This window comes from Cucurbita pepo, chromosome LG04 (genome assembly GCF_002806865.2).
Source record: "Cucurbita pepo subsp. pepo cultivar mu-cu-16 chromosome LG04, ASM280686v2, whole genome shotgun sequence".
NCBI classification, from domain to species: Eukaryota; Viridiplantae; Streptophyta; class Magnoliopsida; order Cucurbitales; family Cucurbitaceae; genus Cucurbita; species Cucurbita pepo.
Genome location: NC_036641.1, coordinates 3932687 through 3951446, shown reverse-complemented (window position 1 = coordinate 3951446; position 18760 = coordinate 3932687). Strand labels below are relative to the sequence as shown.

The window sequence follows — 18760 nt, the reverse complement described above, 5'->3', positions numbered from 1 at the left end:
GAGCCAACCCGAGCCCGCGACCCAAACCAGCCTCGACCCGATGCCACCGTACTACGTGGCACGTCCTGTTGCTGCCACGTGACATCTAGCGGTGCAGGCACTCCTTCTGCTCGGCTAGGCTTAAACGGCTCAGCCTCCCTCTAGCGGCTCCTCCAGCGCCTCCCAACAGCTGTTTCAGCTTGGCTCACCTGTTTTCGGCCCGATCTCTACTGTTTCAACCCTCCTAGATCCTTTTCGGCCCTGATTAAGGTAATCGAGGCCGTTTTAGAGTCGTATTTCACATTTATTGAGTGATTGGTAATTTAATTGTGAAATACTAACGGAAGGTGGCGAACGGTGTGATAGGAAACAAACTCCGACAACGTAGTAAGCAGCTATCAAGGAATGGGAGCTTACGTTTAGCTAATTAGCGAGTACTTTGACCAAGGCCAACCAAGTAAGTGAACTTACTATAGGATAGACTAAAGATTGTATGAATTATGATGATGTATGAGTATGATGTTGTGTTGTGGTGTATGTTATATGTATGTTATTTATGTTTCGATGCATGACGTACATGTTATATTTGATGCACTTGATGACTTTATGATGGATATGATGTATGCATGACGATATTATTAATATGATGATGTTTTCCATGTTGAGCATGTTTTATGATGATGAGTGTTATATTGCATCATGTCGTTAGATCAACATAGGACACAACCCCAAGAGTATGAAAATGATATTAATGTAAATATTCACGAGCACGTGTTACATAGTGTAACAAAGAGATGAGACCAGAGGGTTGTGTTAGAAGAGAAGTATAGTTGGATTTAGAGGAACCTCATGCCTATTGTGTGCTCATAAGCATAGGGTTACTTCCCCTAGAGATGATGAGTGCAGACGCACACCGTATGATGATGAGTGCGAATGCGCACAGATGAGGGTGTTCATGAGGCGCATGACATTATGGGGTTCCGCTGACCTTCGGACGTAGCTACAAATTAGCTTGACCAGAGGGTTCCAGGGGGTGTGCGAGCGCCCTGGGGATTCACACTCACACGTGTGAGTCGTGTGTAGGGAAGTACTACACATCCAATTTGTCCAAGACTGGAGACCACTCTTATAATCTTTAGAGATAAGTCCTTAAATCATGATTGCATGTATTTGCATTAGCATGACCCCTATAGTGAGGTCACTTACTGAGTATTTCTTGATCGTGTGCCATATTGTTGTTCACGTAAAGGCAAAGCATCCATATACGGTTGACGACGACATCGTAATTAGAGACTGTGGTGCGTGCATAGAGCAGGTGCATATTTAAAATTCCTAATCTTAGGTTAAAATAGGGTGTTTGCATTTCATTTATTTAAATTATTTAATTTGTAATTGCTTTTATCTTGTTTTGAACTCCAGCCTAACGTTTTGAAACACGTATGTTCGATGTGTTTTCTAGTAGTTTAATGTATTATGAAGTTTTAAAGTTTCCGCTATTTATGATGAGCATTTTTAGAGTTATATTCCGCATTTAAGATAAGCATAAGACGTTAGTGATAACTCTGGATATGTGAAAATTTATGGTCATTACACTAGCGGTGGGCTTAGACTATTACACAAATAAATTAATTCAATTTGATCACTATCATGATTATTTTTCACAACGTGCATCCCTAATTTTTATTCCACTATGTATCAGGTCATTCTATAAATAATTCGGAGTGAACGATCAGAGATTTGAAACGAGTAAAATAGAATTCACAATTTTTGTCCAAGAACTTACCCTCCAACCTCTTCAAGTACATGATTTGTCTTGTTTTTGGTAACATGCCCCTCCCCACATTACATAAAATTAGAAAATTATTTCCATCACAAATTTTCAATCAATCAAATCCAAAGGGGTATGAAAAATAAAACCAAAGTTCTTACTATATATCAATTATGACCATTATTTTGTATCGGGATTTGTTAGTGATTTTGACTTTGACTTAGACTTAGGTCAACAAGTAAGTTGTGATATCCCACCTTGGTTGGAGAGTAGAACAAACCACCATTTATGAGCGTGTGGAAACCTTCCTGTAACAGACGCGTTTTAAAGCTTTGAGGAAACAAGGAAAAGCCCAAAGAGAACAATATCTGCTAGCGGTGGGTCTAGGTCGTTACAAATGGTATCAAAGCCAGGTTCTGGACGATGTGCCAGCCTTCTCGCTATTCCCCGAAGGGGAGTAGACACGAGGCGGTGTGCCAGTAAGGACGCTGGGCCCCAAAGGGGGTGGATTTGGGGGCGGTCTCACATCGATTGAAGGAAGGAAGGAGTGCCAGTGAGGACGCTGGGCCCCGAAGGGGGATGGATTGTGATGTCCCACATTGGTTGGGGAGAAGAACAAACCACCATTTATAAGAGTGTGGAAACCTTCCCCTAGCAGACGCGTTTTAAAGTCTTGAGGGGAAGCCCGAAAGGAAAAGTCCAAAGAGGACAATATCTGCTAGCGGTGGGTCTGGGTCGTTACAAATGGTATCAGAGTCAGACACCGGACGATCTGTCAGCCTTCTCGCTATTCCCCGAAAGGGAAAGCTCAAAGAGGCAATATCTGCTAGCGGTGGATCTGGGCCGTTACATAAGCGAACTTGTTGTTAGTGTAACGACTCTAAATTTCTACTTACTAGAGTCACTACCGTCGTCGTCATCTATATTCATATGTTGAATTAAACATTTAAAACTTCATCTTAAAATACTGTCATGAATTGCGATGTCGTTGTAAGCCATCAGTGATACCTTGCTTTTACTTGAAATAGAAGTTGCGCACGGCTTGAGTATTCAAAATAAATACTCACTAAGTAACCTCAATATTGGGGTCAAGGAATGCAAACAAACACATGCAACTCATGATCTAGGGACGTATCATTTAAAAACCATCATAAGGGTGGCTTCCGATCCGAACAAAAATTGGATGTGTAGTATTTTCCTTTACACGACCCACACATGCGAGTGTGGATCCCCAGACGGTTCGTACCCCTCTTGACCTATCATAGTCGAACTAATTGTCCGTCCGGAGGTTAGCAGACCCTTGAGTGTCATGCTAGGCATGATCACCATCATCATCATAGTGTACACGTCCGTACTCATCATCATAAATGGGGAAGTATCTCGTTGTATATGTACACACAAAATGCATGAGGTTCTTATAGTTTTCATCTTTAAATCATATTCGTGACACACTCCTATACACCATTCATATATTACTCTAAGAACCATGTAGGTGTTGGTCTTCATACGCTCATCATCATTAATTTCAATTAGGGTTGTGTCTTCAAAAAAAATGAATCATCGTCGTAATGTATCATGACATTCATTACATGCACGTCAACGTCATGCTAATCTATCTCATCATCATTATTATGTTGTCGTCATCATCATCATCAAATAATGTCATCATAATATCATAATCATCATCATCATATCATCGTAAAACAACATAATCATAATATCATACATCATCGTTGTTATGTCATCGTCATTACATCATCATAATATCATACGTCATTATAATTTAGCCTGCACGTCACAACATATAAAGCATACAACATCATCATCATCATGTCATCGTCATCACATCATCACCATATAACGTCATTATAATATCATACATCATCATCGTCATGTCATCGTCACCACATCATCATCATATAACGTCATCATAATATCATACATCGTTATTATAATTTAGCCAATGCATCACAACATATAAAGCATAAATGACACATGTCAATACCAGTAGGCATGTGTTGTCATACATAAGGCAAGTCTTTCGACTAAGCCGATAATAAGGTCAATTACATGGTTGGCCTTAACCGACGTTCTCCCTAAACTCGAGTACATTTGAATTTCATCCCTCGAAGTTGCTCCAAGTATCGTTGGGAGTTGTTTCCTATTAAAACGCTCATCTTGTTTCGTTAGTAATACCAATTTCTTTACTCAATTTAACTTAAATTGAGAAAACGTACCTTATACGGATCTTAATTGTCTTTATTAAGGTCATATTTAACTTTGGAAGGGTAAAAAAAAATGTAGGAATTGGTATCAAATAGTGTAACTCCAGCCGAATAATCCATTTTGAGTTGTTAGAGTCATCGAGCCGCTGCCGAAGTCGAGCTGAGCCATTAACGTTGTGTGAGCCGAAGGAGTCGGCGTGTGCATACGTGACACTTGTTGCTCTCGAGAGGTGATGCATCGCGGGTGGCGTTCCGGATCATGAACACCATTGGGTCGTTAGCATATTTGGGCTGTGTGTACCGATTGGTTTCACGCCTGTGGGTTCGGGTCCGACCCGGATCCGATGGACCCTTCTTCTCCACCCGAAGATCCCTCCACTTTTCAAATTCCTTTCTCTCTCTTCTCAAATATTAGATTTTTTTTTTTATTTAGAAAAGAAAAACCTTAAGAATAATTGTTATAAGGCAACTAAAAAGGACCTAAAATTGAACCATTTCTTCATTCAAATTGAGAAAGTTTGACTTTTTAGTATTTGACTTTATTGTTTTTTTCTAGTCATTATAATTCAATTATTGACTTTCTAAATATTTCTATTTTTTATTTGATAAAAAACATGTAATATCAAACTTATTTCTAAAAAGAAGTTTTGTAAAACTAATAATTTTTTTTTCTTAATGACTCAGACGTTCTCACGAGACATACTCACATTAAATACTTCTTACTTCTTAACAAAGAAGATTATCCCTACATATTAACATGATTTCTTTCAATATATTTTGTTTTCACTCACATGCATCTCAGGAAAATTGGTAAAGATGGCTACTTTCAATTCTTTTAATTTTTTTTTTTAATTATCCTATTCTCAAAATTACTCTAATTTAGATGTGGTGTCAATTCATTTTTTACTAAGTGTACCGTTATTTTTACTCGGATGTCTATCACATTTTTTTGTACCATTTTTTTTGCTCGGGTATCTGCCACATGCCCATCCATTGGTTCATACATGAGAGGCTTGAAAACTTTTATAAAATTATGAGTTAATTAAGTATAGTTGAACTAATTTAGTTATGTATCATTGATCCAAACTTCTAAAATTTAAATTTTCTACCTTGTTAATTTTTTAATTTAAAAAAAAACTTTAAAAAGATGTCTAAGAGTACGAAGTTCCTTTTCTTTTTCTCCGGCTTAGTGGCTCAGTTCTAGTTCTGTTTTGGTCTACATTGATATGCATTGGAATTTTTTTGCTTTATTTGACTCTTAGTGGCTCGGTTGTTATCGATGATAGAAGTTATGACTGTTTAAGAAAAATCATCTGTCGCCGTTGATGATAAAAATTGTTACTATCTGAAAGAATCTATTTGTTGTCGTTCAATTGAGAAGTTGAGAAGTTGCTCATCGTTTGAGAGAAACTATCCGCGCTAGTCGTCTACGAAAGAAGGCGCCATCATCAATGTAAGAAATAAATTTATAATAATTGTAAATAAACAAAAGAGGTAAATACTTATTGTGAATTCTTTTGGCTTGGAAAGTGATATAGCTAAAAATATGAGTTTCAAATGTGTTATTTAAACTCGAATACCATGTTTACCGTTAATATACTAAAATGAACAAACAAACACATATCTCTAATTCATTTAGTCATATTTCAAACAAAAAGTAAAAAAGTTCAAATTTTGACCTATTAGGGTCAAATAATGTAATGAAAATAGTGAATCCAAGACTCAAAGAAAGGAATATGTAACATTGTATTAATGTCCTATGGGAACATTGATTGTACTCGTCTTCAAGGTTGTTGATCGTACTCTGTTGGACTACACATCACACAAAACCATTCACAAATTACAAGTAAATACAAAATCCACACTAGATGTAACATTGTATTAATGTCTAATGGGAACATTGATATTTGAAAAATCCAAGGAGGACATATCTACTAGCGGGATTGACCTGTTATAGTTGGTCACAATCGCATTTTACTCGAAAGAAAAGTTCAAGGAGGACAATATCTATTAGCAATGAGATTGAACCGTTATAGTTGGTTAGAGATAGACACGGTGTGTCGGCAAGGACACTGACCCTAAAATGGGTGAATTGGAGATCCCACATCAATTGGAGATGAGGACAAGTGACAACAAAGACGTTAAGCCCTAAAGAGGGTAGTAGATTATAAGACCCCACATCAATTAAATATCAATTAGAGACGAGGACGAAACATGTAGATTGGAGATCCCACATCAATTGGAAAAAGGAACGAGTGCGAGAACACTAGACCCCAAAAATTAGATTATGAAATCTCACATCAATTAAAGAAGAGAACAAAACATTCTCTTCCATAAAGAGGTGTAGAATTCCAAAATGAAAAATAAGCCCAGCCTTTACTTTATTTAACACAATTAATTCTTTATATTAGCAGTCGTGCATAAAGTGTGTAATTTACCAGCAACACTAGTAGTGCAAAGCATGTGGCTTGAGCTATAAATTATTTGATATTCATCAGTGCCCAAATGAATTTGTGTGCACCTAAAACTATTGACAACAACTTAAGCTAGCCCTTGGACATTAACTTAATCAGCACTACAATCCATACTCCAACAAAAACGCAATATTATCATTCGGAAAGAATTAAGAAAAAGGAAGCAGAGAAGAATGCGGTGCTGAATGAAAAACACTAACTTAAATCTTCAAAATCAATAAACATTGTTGTAGTCTAAGTTCAACAATCAACTGAAGATTCCAGAAAAAAAAAATGAACTAACTAGAGACAGAATCAAAATTCAAGGTTCCTTCTTATATATATATATATGAAAAAGCTGCAACCATATTCCCTCCATCGACCCTTAATGGAACTGAGAAAACTAGGCCATTTAGCGGTACTGCAAGAAGAGTTGAGGTTCAACAGATCAAGACATTGAAAAACTTTTGGATGTATAGATCAAAATAACCAATATGATCAAATCAGTCATGAACTCAGAAAACCTTACCTTGATGAACCCAATTTCCTTGGCGTTGCTGCGGAAGCATTGTCTGCAGCACATAAGCCCGTACTTTCTGATCAACCCATGAGGGTTTCCGCAAACCCGGCTTCAATAAAGATTAGACATAGAAAAAATTTAATTCAAACAGAAAAAGACCTTCATATCATATTACTGGATAAATGTTAACAACCAAAAGCATCTATATATATATATATATATATATATATATATATATATATATATATATACTCAACAATGGAAGTATTACAGCATCTCAAGAATTCTTTCATTCACCAAAGTTCACCCAACAGCCACAAATGTTACTAGTGACTAATTACTAAGGACTCCCAATGTTTAGCTATGATCCTAATCCCATAACAAATTAAACGAAAGATAATAAGAACATTGGCTTAATCGGGGATTCATAGGGAAATTCACCAATGTGCTAATATCCAAAGAAAACGAGGATTTCATACCTAATCAATTTAGACAAACTATACAAACAAATGGAGATACACACGGGAACTATTTTGCTATTACTTCAGTTATTTGCTCATAATAGCCAATAGAACACAATATTTTCAGCACGAATATATAGAGATGCGGATACCCAAATCAATAGAAGAATGAATCTTCCGAAGAATGTGAACTTATCGGGAGAAAAATAATTGATAAAGTTAGACTTCAACAGATCGATAGAAGAAAATCAACACAATCAACCGTTACGCTTGCTTCCATTTATCAAAGAAACATAAAATCATTACTTTATGAACTATGTCAAGAACAAAAATCAAAACCAATCACATAATTTTGCCTCCTAGTCAAAATACCACGTCAAATTAACAAGACTCCCGACTTTCGACTCTCTAATCTAAATATATAGCCATGATATTCAAGAAAAATATGAGATCTCCAATCACAGGATAGAAAATTTGACTAGATCACATCGGAATCATCTCAAATACAAAACAGAGGGAACAAACAAAAAAAAAACAAGTTACCAGGTGCGGGAGCCGGGACCATAGCTCTTAGGGTGCGAGTTCCAGACGTTAGAATGCCCCATGCTTGGATTGCCTAAGAGATTGAAATCTTAAGAGCTCGTTAAGCCTTCGAAAATCCTCGCAAGCGGCAAATGCTTTCTGAAGAACCAGAGGACGAAGAAGAAGTGAGTATTTATAGGGGAGACATTGAGAAGAAACCCTAGCTGACGTGTACGGAAAATATAATCTTATATCTAATTTATGCATTGTTTTCTCGCTTTTATTTATAATATATTTGTTTTTCTTAAATAAATATTTTTAATATTCGATTTTTTTAACAATAACAAATTTGAATATTTGATCCATTAATTCAAAATATAATATTTTAACCAATTACTTTTTCTAAAAAAAAAATTAAAATTTACATAAAAGTTTAAATATTTAAATTTTCACTCAACATATTTTCTTTTTACTTATGAGGCTTTATCTCATTGAATATTTTAATTCCATCCTTATTTATTTACATTTTAATTCAAAAAATATTTTTCATGTGGTAATTTTAAAATTAATTGAATATTATTTTCATTTCTATTTATAATATTGAATATTGAAATTTAATTTTTTTTAAAATTATATTGATCTACCAAAATTTAATATTTTAAAATTTATATTATCCGCCAAAGTATTATATTTTTAATTATGAAATATTATTGAATATATTAGGATGTTTTATCGGGTTAGCTTGAAAATAGAAATTATTTACATTAAAAACAAAATTAAATTTGGGACTTTTTATAAATATTATTATTTACATGTTATAGTATGACTATAATATTTAAATTAAAAATTACATTGAAATATTAAAATTTTAAATTTTAAAAATGGACTCCGTGGAATATTATATAATATTTTTGCTTATAAAATATTATTAAATTTTCTAAGATGTCTTACCTTTTGTAATAAAAATTATATCGTAAAACGAAAATTATGCATTAAAAAAAATCTTCGTCCCAATAATGCATTAAATGGGAAACTTGGCGAGCATGGAGGATAAAACTCGATACCGTTACCGTTAAGAGAGACAGATGATGGATAAAGTAGGATTGGAAGAGATTGAAAATATCAAAGAATCCAAAAATACAAATTATCTAAACTTCGGCCACACAATATGTATTCTAAACACATATTGCATAATTCTCCTAAATATATTTTCGAGGCTACACAACCCGAAGGCATACCAGCCAACTTCTTCGAGGACGTTAGCTCAAGATTATAAAATGAGATACGTGTTCATTAATCCCATGAATACCTTGTAATATTTTGATAATGAATCAGAATCGAGTTTATTTTGTTCATTAATCCCATGAATCCCTTGAAATTGTTGTTAAATTTCTTGTTTAGTTTGAGATGAATTTGAACTATTACATGGAAAAAGAAATACCGAAGTTGGGCGACTATAGAACTAATTCTCGTTCGTTCTCGTTCTCGTTCTTGCTGAGAATTGAAGCTAATACATTATTTATTTTGGTTCCTATATTTTCCAACACGCGCAATGTAATTGTCACAAGGATAATAAATTTTACTCGAACCTATTACCGTCCAAGCCATGTTGTTTCGAGACCAACGACGAGCTAGAGAGGTTCAGCATCCAAAGTCATATGGTACAAGTCCTTGCAACTCGGGGCCACTTAGCCTGTTGTTTTCATAACTGCAGCAAAGAAAAGAGCATATACAGTTAATAATTCAATTGAATATGTACTTTGGGATTCCAGGTTGGATTGGTCATGGTGACAAGTAAGAAAACGATAAGAGTGGCCAGAAATACTCAAGAACGAAAACCAATCATTTCACAAGATGATCGCGATGAATGACTAATGACGTATGAAATATGGACACTTTAACGAGAGTTACAAATAGTATCAGAGCCAAACAACGGAATGAGGACGTTGAGCCCCAAAAGAGGATGGACACCGGGCGATGTGCTAGCAAGAATACTGGGCCCCGAATGGGGTGGAATGTGAGATCCCACATCAATAGGAGAGAGGAACGAGTGCCAACAAGGATGTTGGGCCCCGAAGCAACTGTGAGATCCCACATCGATTGGAGAGGGGAACGAAACATTCTTTATAAGGGTGTAGAAACTTCTCCCTAGCACACACGTTTTAAAAACTTTGAGGGAAAGCCCGGAAGGAAAAGCCCAAAGAGGACAATAACTGCTAAGCTAACGGTTAGCTTAGACGGTTACATTTTAGATACTCCAACAGCCCATCACTAGTAGAACATTTGTCAAATACTTGTGCGTTGGCACAATAGACATGAGTTGGATACTAGTTCAACAAACGAATGCATCCAATAATCCTTGAGCAAAATAAGTTGCCATGAATAATACTCTAAGACAAAAATAATAAATTTTTGGAGTAATATACATCAATACTTGTTAATCAAGTATATGAACAAGAATGCGTAACCGAGTTTTGAGTATAAATGTACTTGCGTAACCGTGTCATATAGTTTTAGCAAGAATGCGTAACCGAGTTTGAGTCACTGCTTTAGTTTCGACCCACGGTTGTTCAGTCATATTGAAATTCTATGAACGCCCAACCCGCGATCCAAGTATTTAGGTTCAGACAATATGCCAGATAAGAACTCACCATTCTAACATGTGGGTTCATGAAATGTGTCCAGCAGAGAGAACAAAGATCTAAAGAAATTGTTTACCTTTCCATTGAGAAAGTAGAAAAGGGGCCATCAACTGGAATTGTTCCACAGAGCTCATTGTTTGAGACATCACTGCAGAAAAAGTTAAAGATAGCGTTAGTAACGAATAACGGGCGAGCGAGAGGGCGAGACTAGAGAACAAAGCAGTTGTTTCTAAACCAAACATACAAAATTTTGAGTTTAGAGAGTGATGCGAGTTCCCTCGGGATCGATCCTGTCAACTTGTTGTTGTTCATCCGTCTGTTTATACAAATCGAACCAAATGAGATACAATTGGAGCAAAACTAATCAGTGACAATAGAAAGTTGCTTACAGAAATCTGAGCGACTCGAGTTTGGCAAAAGATTTCGGGATTTTTCCTTCAAATTTGTTCTCATACAAATCCATGCTTACAAGGTTTTTTAAATTACCGAGCTCTGTAGGGATTTCGCCCGTTATCCCATTCCTGTAGAGCTCCCTACAGGGCATCGAAAAACACGAGAAAGGTCAGTAATGCTTACTGAATATAGCAAAGCCATCACCTTGCCATAAAGAAGCTAAACTCTGAAGCTAGTTAACCTAATTTCCTTCGTGGACCAGGAAACAAATGGAAGAACAAATTCTTTGTGGTTAAAAAAGAGGGTTTTCTGATCTTTCAGCCATATAGGATTTCATATCTTTTTAGACATTAATTAAAGTGAATCCCTAAGTACAAAAACTGTAAAAAAAAACATACTTTTTTGTACGAAAAATTCTCAGAAAAACAACCCCATAACCTACAGCTGTAACTATGCAATCCATCATGTTCAAGAAATTAAAAAATGTTCATAATCCACACTGCAGAACACAAATACATAAAAAAAAAGATCTAAATAATTCTCAAAATGATGAAGAGGGTGAGCAGTACAGATATTGAAGATGCCGGAGCTCGCCAAGTTCAGGCCCCAAAGTCCCAGAAATGTTTGAATTTCCCAAATCCCTGAAAACACAGAGAGAAAAGAACATGAATAAAGAACCCGGTTGGATGATGAAAGTCCTCATCGGCTAATTTAGGGAATGATCATGGGTTTATAATCAAATAATACACTCTCCATTGGTCGGAGGCCTTTTGGGAAGCCCAAAGCAAAGCCATGAGAGCTTATGCTCAAAGTGGACAATGTCATACCATTGTGGAGAGTCGTGTTCGTCGAACAAACCCAAATAAAAACAGTGAGAAAAAAAACACAAGGGTAGAATCTCACAAGCGGATCACATGGCTATCAGAATCACAGGTAACATGAAACCAAGTGCAAGGATTAACCAGAGTAGGGTCCCAACTCTGCAGCACATTGGTGGGATCAGACAGCCTTCTCCTCAGAGCATGCAAAGCATTTCCTAAAACCAGAAGAACAACCCAAAAACATGAACAAGTAACTAAAAACCAACCTTCAGAAATCAAAAAGAAAACAAAATTTTACGAAAAGTTATCAGAGGCAAAACATCAAACAGTTCATGGGCATTCAATTGCATTCAGAGAATTAGTAGAAATTACAGGCGAAAAGCCCAAAAACATGAACAAGAAACTCAAAAACCAACTTTTAGAAATAAAAAAGAAAATAAAATTATCAGAGGCAAAACATCAAACAGTTCCTGGGCATTCAATTGAATTTACAGTTACCTTCAGAATTAGTAGAAATTACAGGCGAGAAAGAGAAACCCAGAAGGAGAAAGAGAAGGGGGAGAGGGAGAGAAGCCATTGGAGAAGAAAACAGAGAAATCGAAGCAAACCCCAGAAGAGAAATGGAGGTAAAAGCGAAGAAAAAGAAAAGACGAGTACAAAACAGTGGGATTGAAGAAGAATTTGACTGAGAGAGAAGGATGGGTCAAGTGGAGAGAAGAGAAAAGAGGGGATTCATATAGAAATCAGAGAGAGAAACTTTTTGAGAGAGGTGAAGAGAAGAGAAGAGAAGAGAAAAGGCATAGTTAGTGAATTGGGTTGGTGGGTTAGTGAGGGGACAGGTTGGACGCGTGAAATGTGGCGGTGGGGCCGGCGCCGGTGGGGGTCCACCACCGTTTTCATAAGAGGTTTCTTCCTTCCGGGCTGTGGCTTTGGGGAACCGGTGGACAGAAAACGCAGAGAAGAAGAGGGTTTTGACAGTCATCCTTTTGTGCTGAATGCCTTCCATTGTACCCTACCATCACTACTTATTATGTTCTCATTTTTCCTTTTAAGGGAAAAATTATTATTAGTTTTTTATTTTAATTTTTTTTAGAATCTTTTGAATCTTTGTAAAAAAAAGATTTTTTTTTTCAAAAAATCGTCTATCGCCGTCTCATAAATTAAGTTGTATTATGCTGAAATAGGTCAGTTGGTTAGAGCATGTGAACCTTAACCACAAGGTCCGAGTTCAAACTCTTCTTCTACTGTTTATCATTCTCATTTGTTGTTGTTTTTTTTTTTTTTTTTTTTTTACTAAGAAATTTTGTTAAATAAATGGGCTAGAATGGTTCAGCTGGTGAGAGCGCGTGCCTGTTAACCACAAGGTTGGAGGTGTGGAGGTTCAAATCCTTCTTCTACCGTTTATCCTTTATTTGTTGTATTTTTTTTTTTTTAATTTTACTCAGAAATTTTGTCAAACAAATATGCTGGAATAGCTCAGTTGGTTAGAGCGTGTGGCTGTTAACCACAAGGTCGGAGGTTCAAACCCTCCTTCTAGCGTTTATCATTTTTTTACCATTTGTTGTATTTTCTTTTCTTTTTTTTTTTTAATTTTACTAAGAAAGTTTATCAAACAAATATGCTGGAATAGCTCAGTTGGTTAGAGCGTGTGGCTGTTAACCACAAGGTCGGAGTATCATTGTTGTTTTTTGTTTTTTTTTTTCATTTAAAGATTTTTTTTTTTTTTTTTTTTTTTTTAATTTTACTAAGAAATTTTGTTAAATAAATGGGCTAGAATGGTTCAGCTGGTGAGAGCGCGTGCCTGTTAACCACAAGGTTGGAGGTGTGGAGGTTCAAATCCTTCTTCTACCGTTTATCCTTTATTTGTTGTATTTTTTTTTTTTTAATTTTACTCAGAAATTTTGTCAAACAAATATGCTGGAATAGCTCAGTTGGTTAGAGCGTGTGGCTGTTAACCACAAGGTCGGAGGTTCAAACCCTCCTTCTAGCGTTTATCATTTTTTTACCATTTGTTGTATTTTCTTTTCTTTTTTTTTTTTAATTTTACTAAGAAAGTTTATCAAACAAATATGCTGGAATAGCTCAGTTGGTTAGAGCGTGTGGCTGTTAACCACAAGGTCGGAGTATCATTGTTGTTTTTTGTTTTTTTTTTTCATTTAAAGATTTTTTTTTTTTTTTTTATCTTTTTGTAATTTTACTAAGAATATTTTCCAAATAAATATGTTGGAATAGTTGAGCTAGTTAGAACGTTTTTTTTTTAGTTTTTTTATCTTTTTGTAATTTTACTATTTTCAAATAAATATGTTAGAATAGTTGAGCTAGTTAGAATGTGTGGCTATTAACCACGAGATCAGATATTCAAACCCTCCTTCCAATGTTTATCATTGTTGTTTTTTTTTTCTATTTAAAGTTTTTTTTTTTTTTTTTTTTTTTTTTTAATTCTACTAAGAAATTTTTTCAAACAAATATGTTGGAATAGCTCAGCTAGTTAGAGCATGTGGCTGTTAACCACAAGTTTGAATGTTCAAACCCTTCTTCTAGCGTTTATCATTTTTTTTTTCCATTTAAAGGAACTTTTTTTTTTCTTTTCTTTTGTAATTTTACTAAGAAATTTTTCAAACAAAAATGCTAGAATAGCTCAGTTGGTTAGAGCGTGTGGCTGTTAACCACAAGGTTGGTGGTTCAACCCCTCCTTCTAGCGCGTGCATTCACCTCCTTTTAGTGAGCATCTTTTTATGGGCTCAAAATCCGCTGTCCTTGCAGGCCTAGTGTCACGGTCATGCTCGTCCAAGGCGTGTTGCCCATAGCCGCATGCCCATGACAAGCCCAACCCTTTATGTCTTTTTATATTCTAGTGTTTTACTTTTATATTTCTAGGACGTATGACGTTTGAGAAATATCATGTCTAGGCCTGTCAGACATGAAATGCCTCGGAATGTACTGTAGGGGGATACGACTAGTTGTCAACTTCTCCCTACCCAAGGTTATATACTGTAAGCCGTTGTTATTCTCTCTTGCTTGCTTATATAACATCTCTTTCAAAAATCTCTCTTTCGAAAATCTCTCCTGCCCTCGCATTCTAAAATCTTCTCTTAAAACCGAGGCTAGAGGCTCGAGCATACGTCGCTTGGTCGTGGGCGACGCAAAAACGAATTGGCTTAGCTCACTTGTCGTTGGAAAGTGAGTGCCGCACAATCGCAAGTCCGCTGCCATTAAAAGTGCGATTGTGACACCCAGCGCCCTCGTTGGCATAGGATGTCTAGCTTCAATACCCATTTGTATCGGTCCAAACCCACCACTAACAAATATGCACTCGTTTTCAAAATCAAAACTTTTATAAATGACGTGACTTTAGAGTGTTTTATTACCTTTCTAGGTGGTCTTTGATTATCATAATTAATGAATAATTCCTCCGAGAATAAATTCTTAATTATTAACTTTTTATCTTCTCTTACTAAGATTTAGGAGAGTGGGACATTGAGGGATCCGGTGTGACCATTAAAATTGTTGTTATTTCAGTACATAGAATAACAATGAAAGTCATTTCATTGTGTGAGACCGTAAGATCCCACATCGGTTGAGAAAGAGAACGAAACACCCTTTATAAGGGTACAAAAACCTCTCTTAGCATACCCATCTTAAAAACCTTGAGGGAACACCCGAAAGAGGACAATATCTGCTAGTATTGGGCTTGAGCATACAAAGACCCTGTCCCTGTCGAGCCTCTTGGAGTGCTTGCTATGCTAGGGGTTGTATTCTTCAGAAGGCTCTAGACGAATCAATCAGATGCGCCGATCCTATGACCATAGCTAAGCCTGTTCGATTTATTTCTTATTCTGATACCATGTTAGAAGATGAACAGTAAACTCAAATGAGTTTTCGTTGGCAAATATCGATCATGCACGAGACACGACAACACGACAACACCTTTGCTACTTTTGATGACAAAAACAACAAGAATCACAAGACCCAAATCCTTACATTTAGTGAAAGGCATCCAAAGAAGATGACATTAAATCATAGTTTTAAAGCCACACATTATAAGAACACATTCGATCCCCTTTTGAAAATGTTGAAATCCCTGTAATGGGCAGCTTTGCTTTTCAAATTCTCTTCATTGGATTTGGGCTAAAGATTGTTATTCGACAGGGACGGAAGAGGACTACGATGACCAAGTACTTACATGTCCTTCTACAATCACTCTTCCAAAAGCCCTATAAATTCGGATTTTCCCGGAAAATTACTTCCCACAACCTGTTTGGCTCATTTTCCCGGAAAATTTCTTCTTCCAGTCCAAACCTGCTTGCCTGAGATTGTATGGCAAGGACTTCTGTGCAGGCTAATGCATTGCTTTTTAGGTAATAATCATCTTGTTTTCATTATGCTTTTGTTTCTTTCTTTTTCTTTTTTTTTTTTTTCTTTTGTAAGTATATTATTGTAACGGTCCAAGCCCACCGCTGGCAATTATTGTCCGATTTATCCCGTCACGTATCGTTGTCAGCTTTACGATTTTAAAACGCGCCTACTAGGGAGAGATTTTTACACTGTTCTAAGAGTATTTCGTTTCCCACTCCAACCAATGTGAGATCGCACAATCTACACCTTTGAGATCCTAGCGTCCTTGCTGACACACTGCTCGGTGTTTGGTACCTACCGTTAGTAAATATTGTCCGCTTTGGCCTGTTACGTATCGTCGTCAACCCCACGATTTTAAAACGCGTCTACTAGGGAGAGGTTCCCACACTTTTATAAGAGTGTTTCGTTCCCTACTCTAACTGGTGTGAGATCTCATAATCCACCCCTTTGGGATCCCAGCGTCCTTGCCAGCACACCGCTTGGTGTCTGGCACCCACTGTTAGTAGATATTGTCCGCTTTGGCCTGTTACGTATCGTCGTCAACCTCATAATTTTAAAACGCGTCTACTAGGAAAGGTTTCCACACTCTTATAAGAGTGTTTTGTTCCCTACTCCAACTGGTGTGAGATCTCACAATCCACCCCCTTGGGGTCCTAGCGTCCTCGTCAGCACATCGCTCGGTGTCTGGCACCCACTGTTAGCAGATATTGTTCGATTTGACCGGTTATGTATCGTCGTCGACCTCACGATTTTAAAATATGTATACTAGGGAGAGGTTTCCACACTCTAATAAGAGTGTTTCGTTTCTCACTCCAACCGATGTGAGATCTGACAATCATTAAATATTTGTTACAAAGATATACGAGTTCAAACACGTGTCTCAATCAAGTAAATGAGACAATAATGATCTCTATTTGCAGGAAAGTGAAGCAATTGAGGCGCCAATTCAGCAGCCTTGCAAATAGCTCACATAACAAAGAGGAGACAGAAACAGAGCCATTGTCCTATAACTCATCAACTTGGGTGCCCCATCCCCGGACTGGAATATACTTCCCTCAGGGCCATGAGTGGGTCATGAAGGATGTCCCTGAAAATGCAGCTTCCTTCTCTCCCGTTTTCTGGTTCCGGGATTTCGATGGCGTCGACGACCTAAACCCCGACACTCATCCCTCTCCCGGACCTCGACTTGCTGCTGTTTTAGGTCCCGGGCAGGATTGATCTTGGGGGAAGATGGCTATCAACTTCAGAGTTAGCATAGGAGTTTAAAGTTGGAGTATGGATGGCCAATGACCAAATTGGCCTAGGAATAATGTAAAGTATGATGGTGTAATGATCACTCACATCTCCGAAGATGGTAAATATTGCATAATAAAGTGAATAAATTTTATTAAATTTATCGTAATCTATCAACTTAAATGTGATACCCGGGTAATATAGAGGTACATAAATGAACCAGAACTACATCTGGTTGAGATGATCCTCACCATAAGATAACTAAGAGAAAGTTACTATTTATACCAAGAAGGTGGCTTCCTTTCTCAGTAGTTCAATCATAGGAACCGTTAAGCGTACTTTGCTTTGAACAATTCGACATGTATCGGGATACTTCTTCTTTATGATGAGTACAGGTGTGTCCACTTGGTATGGTACACAACGGTCGTTGTACCTCCGGGCGTTCGGCTACAACCTAGAGAAGCTAGCCCGACGAGCAGATCCAAGAGGTGTGCAAGCCCGCTTGGTGGGCCCACGCTCGCACGTCTAGGTCGAGTGTAGAGAAGCATCCAATTTATTCGAACTGGATGCCACGCAAGAGACTATGGTTTTAAATGATAGATCTCAATTCATGTTGGATGTGTTTGCAATTCATTTACTGAGTATTAAAATATTCCAGCTTTCTGCTCCTCTTATAAGGCACCCTATATGAGCATCAAAGACCTCTCTTCAAATATTGAAGCCTTGTGCTCCTCTTATAAGGCACCCTATATGGGTATCATAGGTAACTTGCATAGGGTAGTTGCATTTATTTCCGTAGATATTAGGTTAGTACAAGACAATGTTCGTTTATTCTTTTTGTTGGTTAGTGATAAGTCAGTATCAACGACTATGACAATGTGAGATCCCATGTCGATTGGAGAGGAGAACGAAGGATTCTTTATAAGTGTGTGGAAACCTCTCCTTAACAGATGCATTTTTAAATCGTGAGGCTGACAGGGATATGCAACAAGCTAAAACGAACAATATTTACTAGCGATAGGTTTGGGTTATTACAAATGGTAACAAAGTCAATCAACGGACAATGTGCCAACGAGGATGCATGCCCCCAAAGGGGGTGGATTATGTCGTGAGGCTGACGACGATACGTAACGAGCTAAAGCGAACAATATTTATTAGCAGTGGGTTTGGGCTGTTACAAATGGTAACAGAGTCAGTCAACGGGTAATGTGCTAGCGAGAGGATGCTTTGCCCCCAAAGGGGGTGGATTGTGAATCCTATAATGTTCGGAGAGGGAAACAAAATATTCCTTACAAGGGAGTCGTCTATATATTGATAATAATAATTTTTTAAAACATTTTTGTTATAAAAGTGAAAAATGTTAATGCTATTTTTTAAGTTTTATAGA

At 36.9% G+C, this 18760-nt stretch overlaps 3 protein-coding genes and 3 non-coding genes across 6 annotated transcripts; 4 read left to right on the top strand and 2 right to left on the bottom strand.

Annotated features, from left to right (window-relative positions):
• Positions 1-6625: 6625 nt before the first annotated feature.
• On the bottom strand, positions 6626-8105 carry LOC111792571 (40S ribosomal protein S29). The gene is made up of 3 exons (XM_023674079.1): positions 7950-8105; positions 6955-7054; positions 6626-6846 (listed from the first exon to the last, which is right to left on the bottom strand). Exons 1-3 carry the CDS (start codon positions 8009-8011, stop codon positions 6838-6840), a joined length of 171 nt encoding a protein of 56 aa, XP_023529847.1. The 5' UTR covers positions 8012-8105; the 3' UTR covers positions 6626-6837.
• A 1191-nt stretch (positions 8106-9296) lies between these two features.
• On the bottom strand, positions 9297-12706 carry LOC111792187 (leucine-rich repeat protein 2-like). The gene is made up of 7 exons (XM_023673528.1): positions 12283-12706; positions 11867-11999; positions 11533-11604; positions 10960-11103; positions 10815-10886; positions 10647-10718; positions 9297-9636 (listed from the first exon to the last, which is right to left on the bottom strand). The coding sequence occupies exons 1-7, from the start codon at positions 12359-12361 to the stop codon at positions 9570-9572; spliced, it is 639 nt and encodes a 212-aa protein (XP_023529296.1). The 5' UTR covers positions 12362-12706; the 3' UTR covers positions 9297-9569.
• A 543-nt stretch (positions 12707-13249) lies between these two features.
• Positions 13250-13323, top strand: TRNAN-GUU. Its single transcript has one exon. It is a non-coding gene; the product is annotated as a tRNA-Asn (tRNA).
• A 377-nt stretch (positions 13324-13700) lies between these two features.
• On the top strand, positions 13701-13774 carry TRNAN-GUU. The gene has a single exon. It is a non-coding gene; the product is annotated as a tRNA-Asn (tRNA).
• A 637-nt stretch (positions 13775-14411) lies between these two features.
• TRNAN-GUU lies at positions 14412-14485 on the top strand. The gene has a single exon. It is a non-coding gene; the product is annotated as a tRNA-Asn (tRNA).
• Positions 14486-16016: 1531 nt separating this feature from the next.
• LOC111793725 lies at positions 16017-17536 on the top strand. Its single transcript, XM_023675745.1, has 2 exons — positions 16017-16142; positions 17061-17536. The coding sequence occupies exons 1-2, from the start codon at positions 16102-16104 to the stop codon at positions 17356-17358; spliced, it is 339 nt and encodes a 112-aa protein (XP_023531513.1). The 5' UTR covers positions 16017-16101; the 3' UTR covers positions 17359-17536.
• Positions 17537-18760: the final 1224 nt, after the last annotated feature.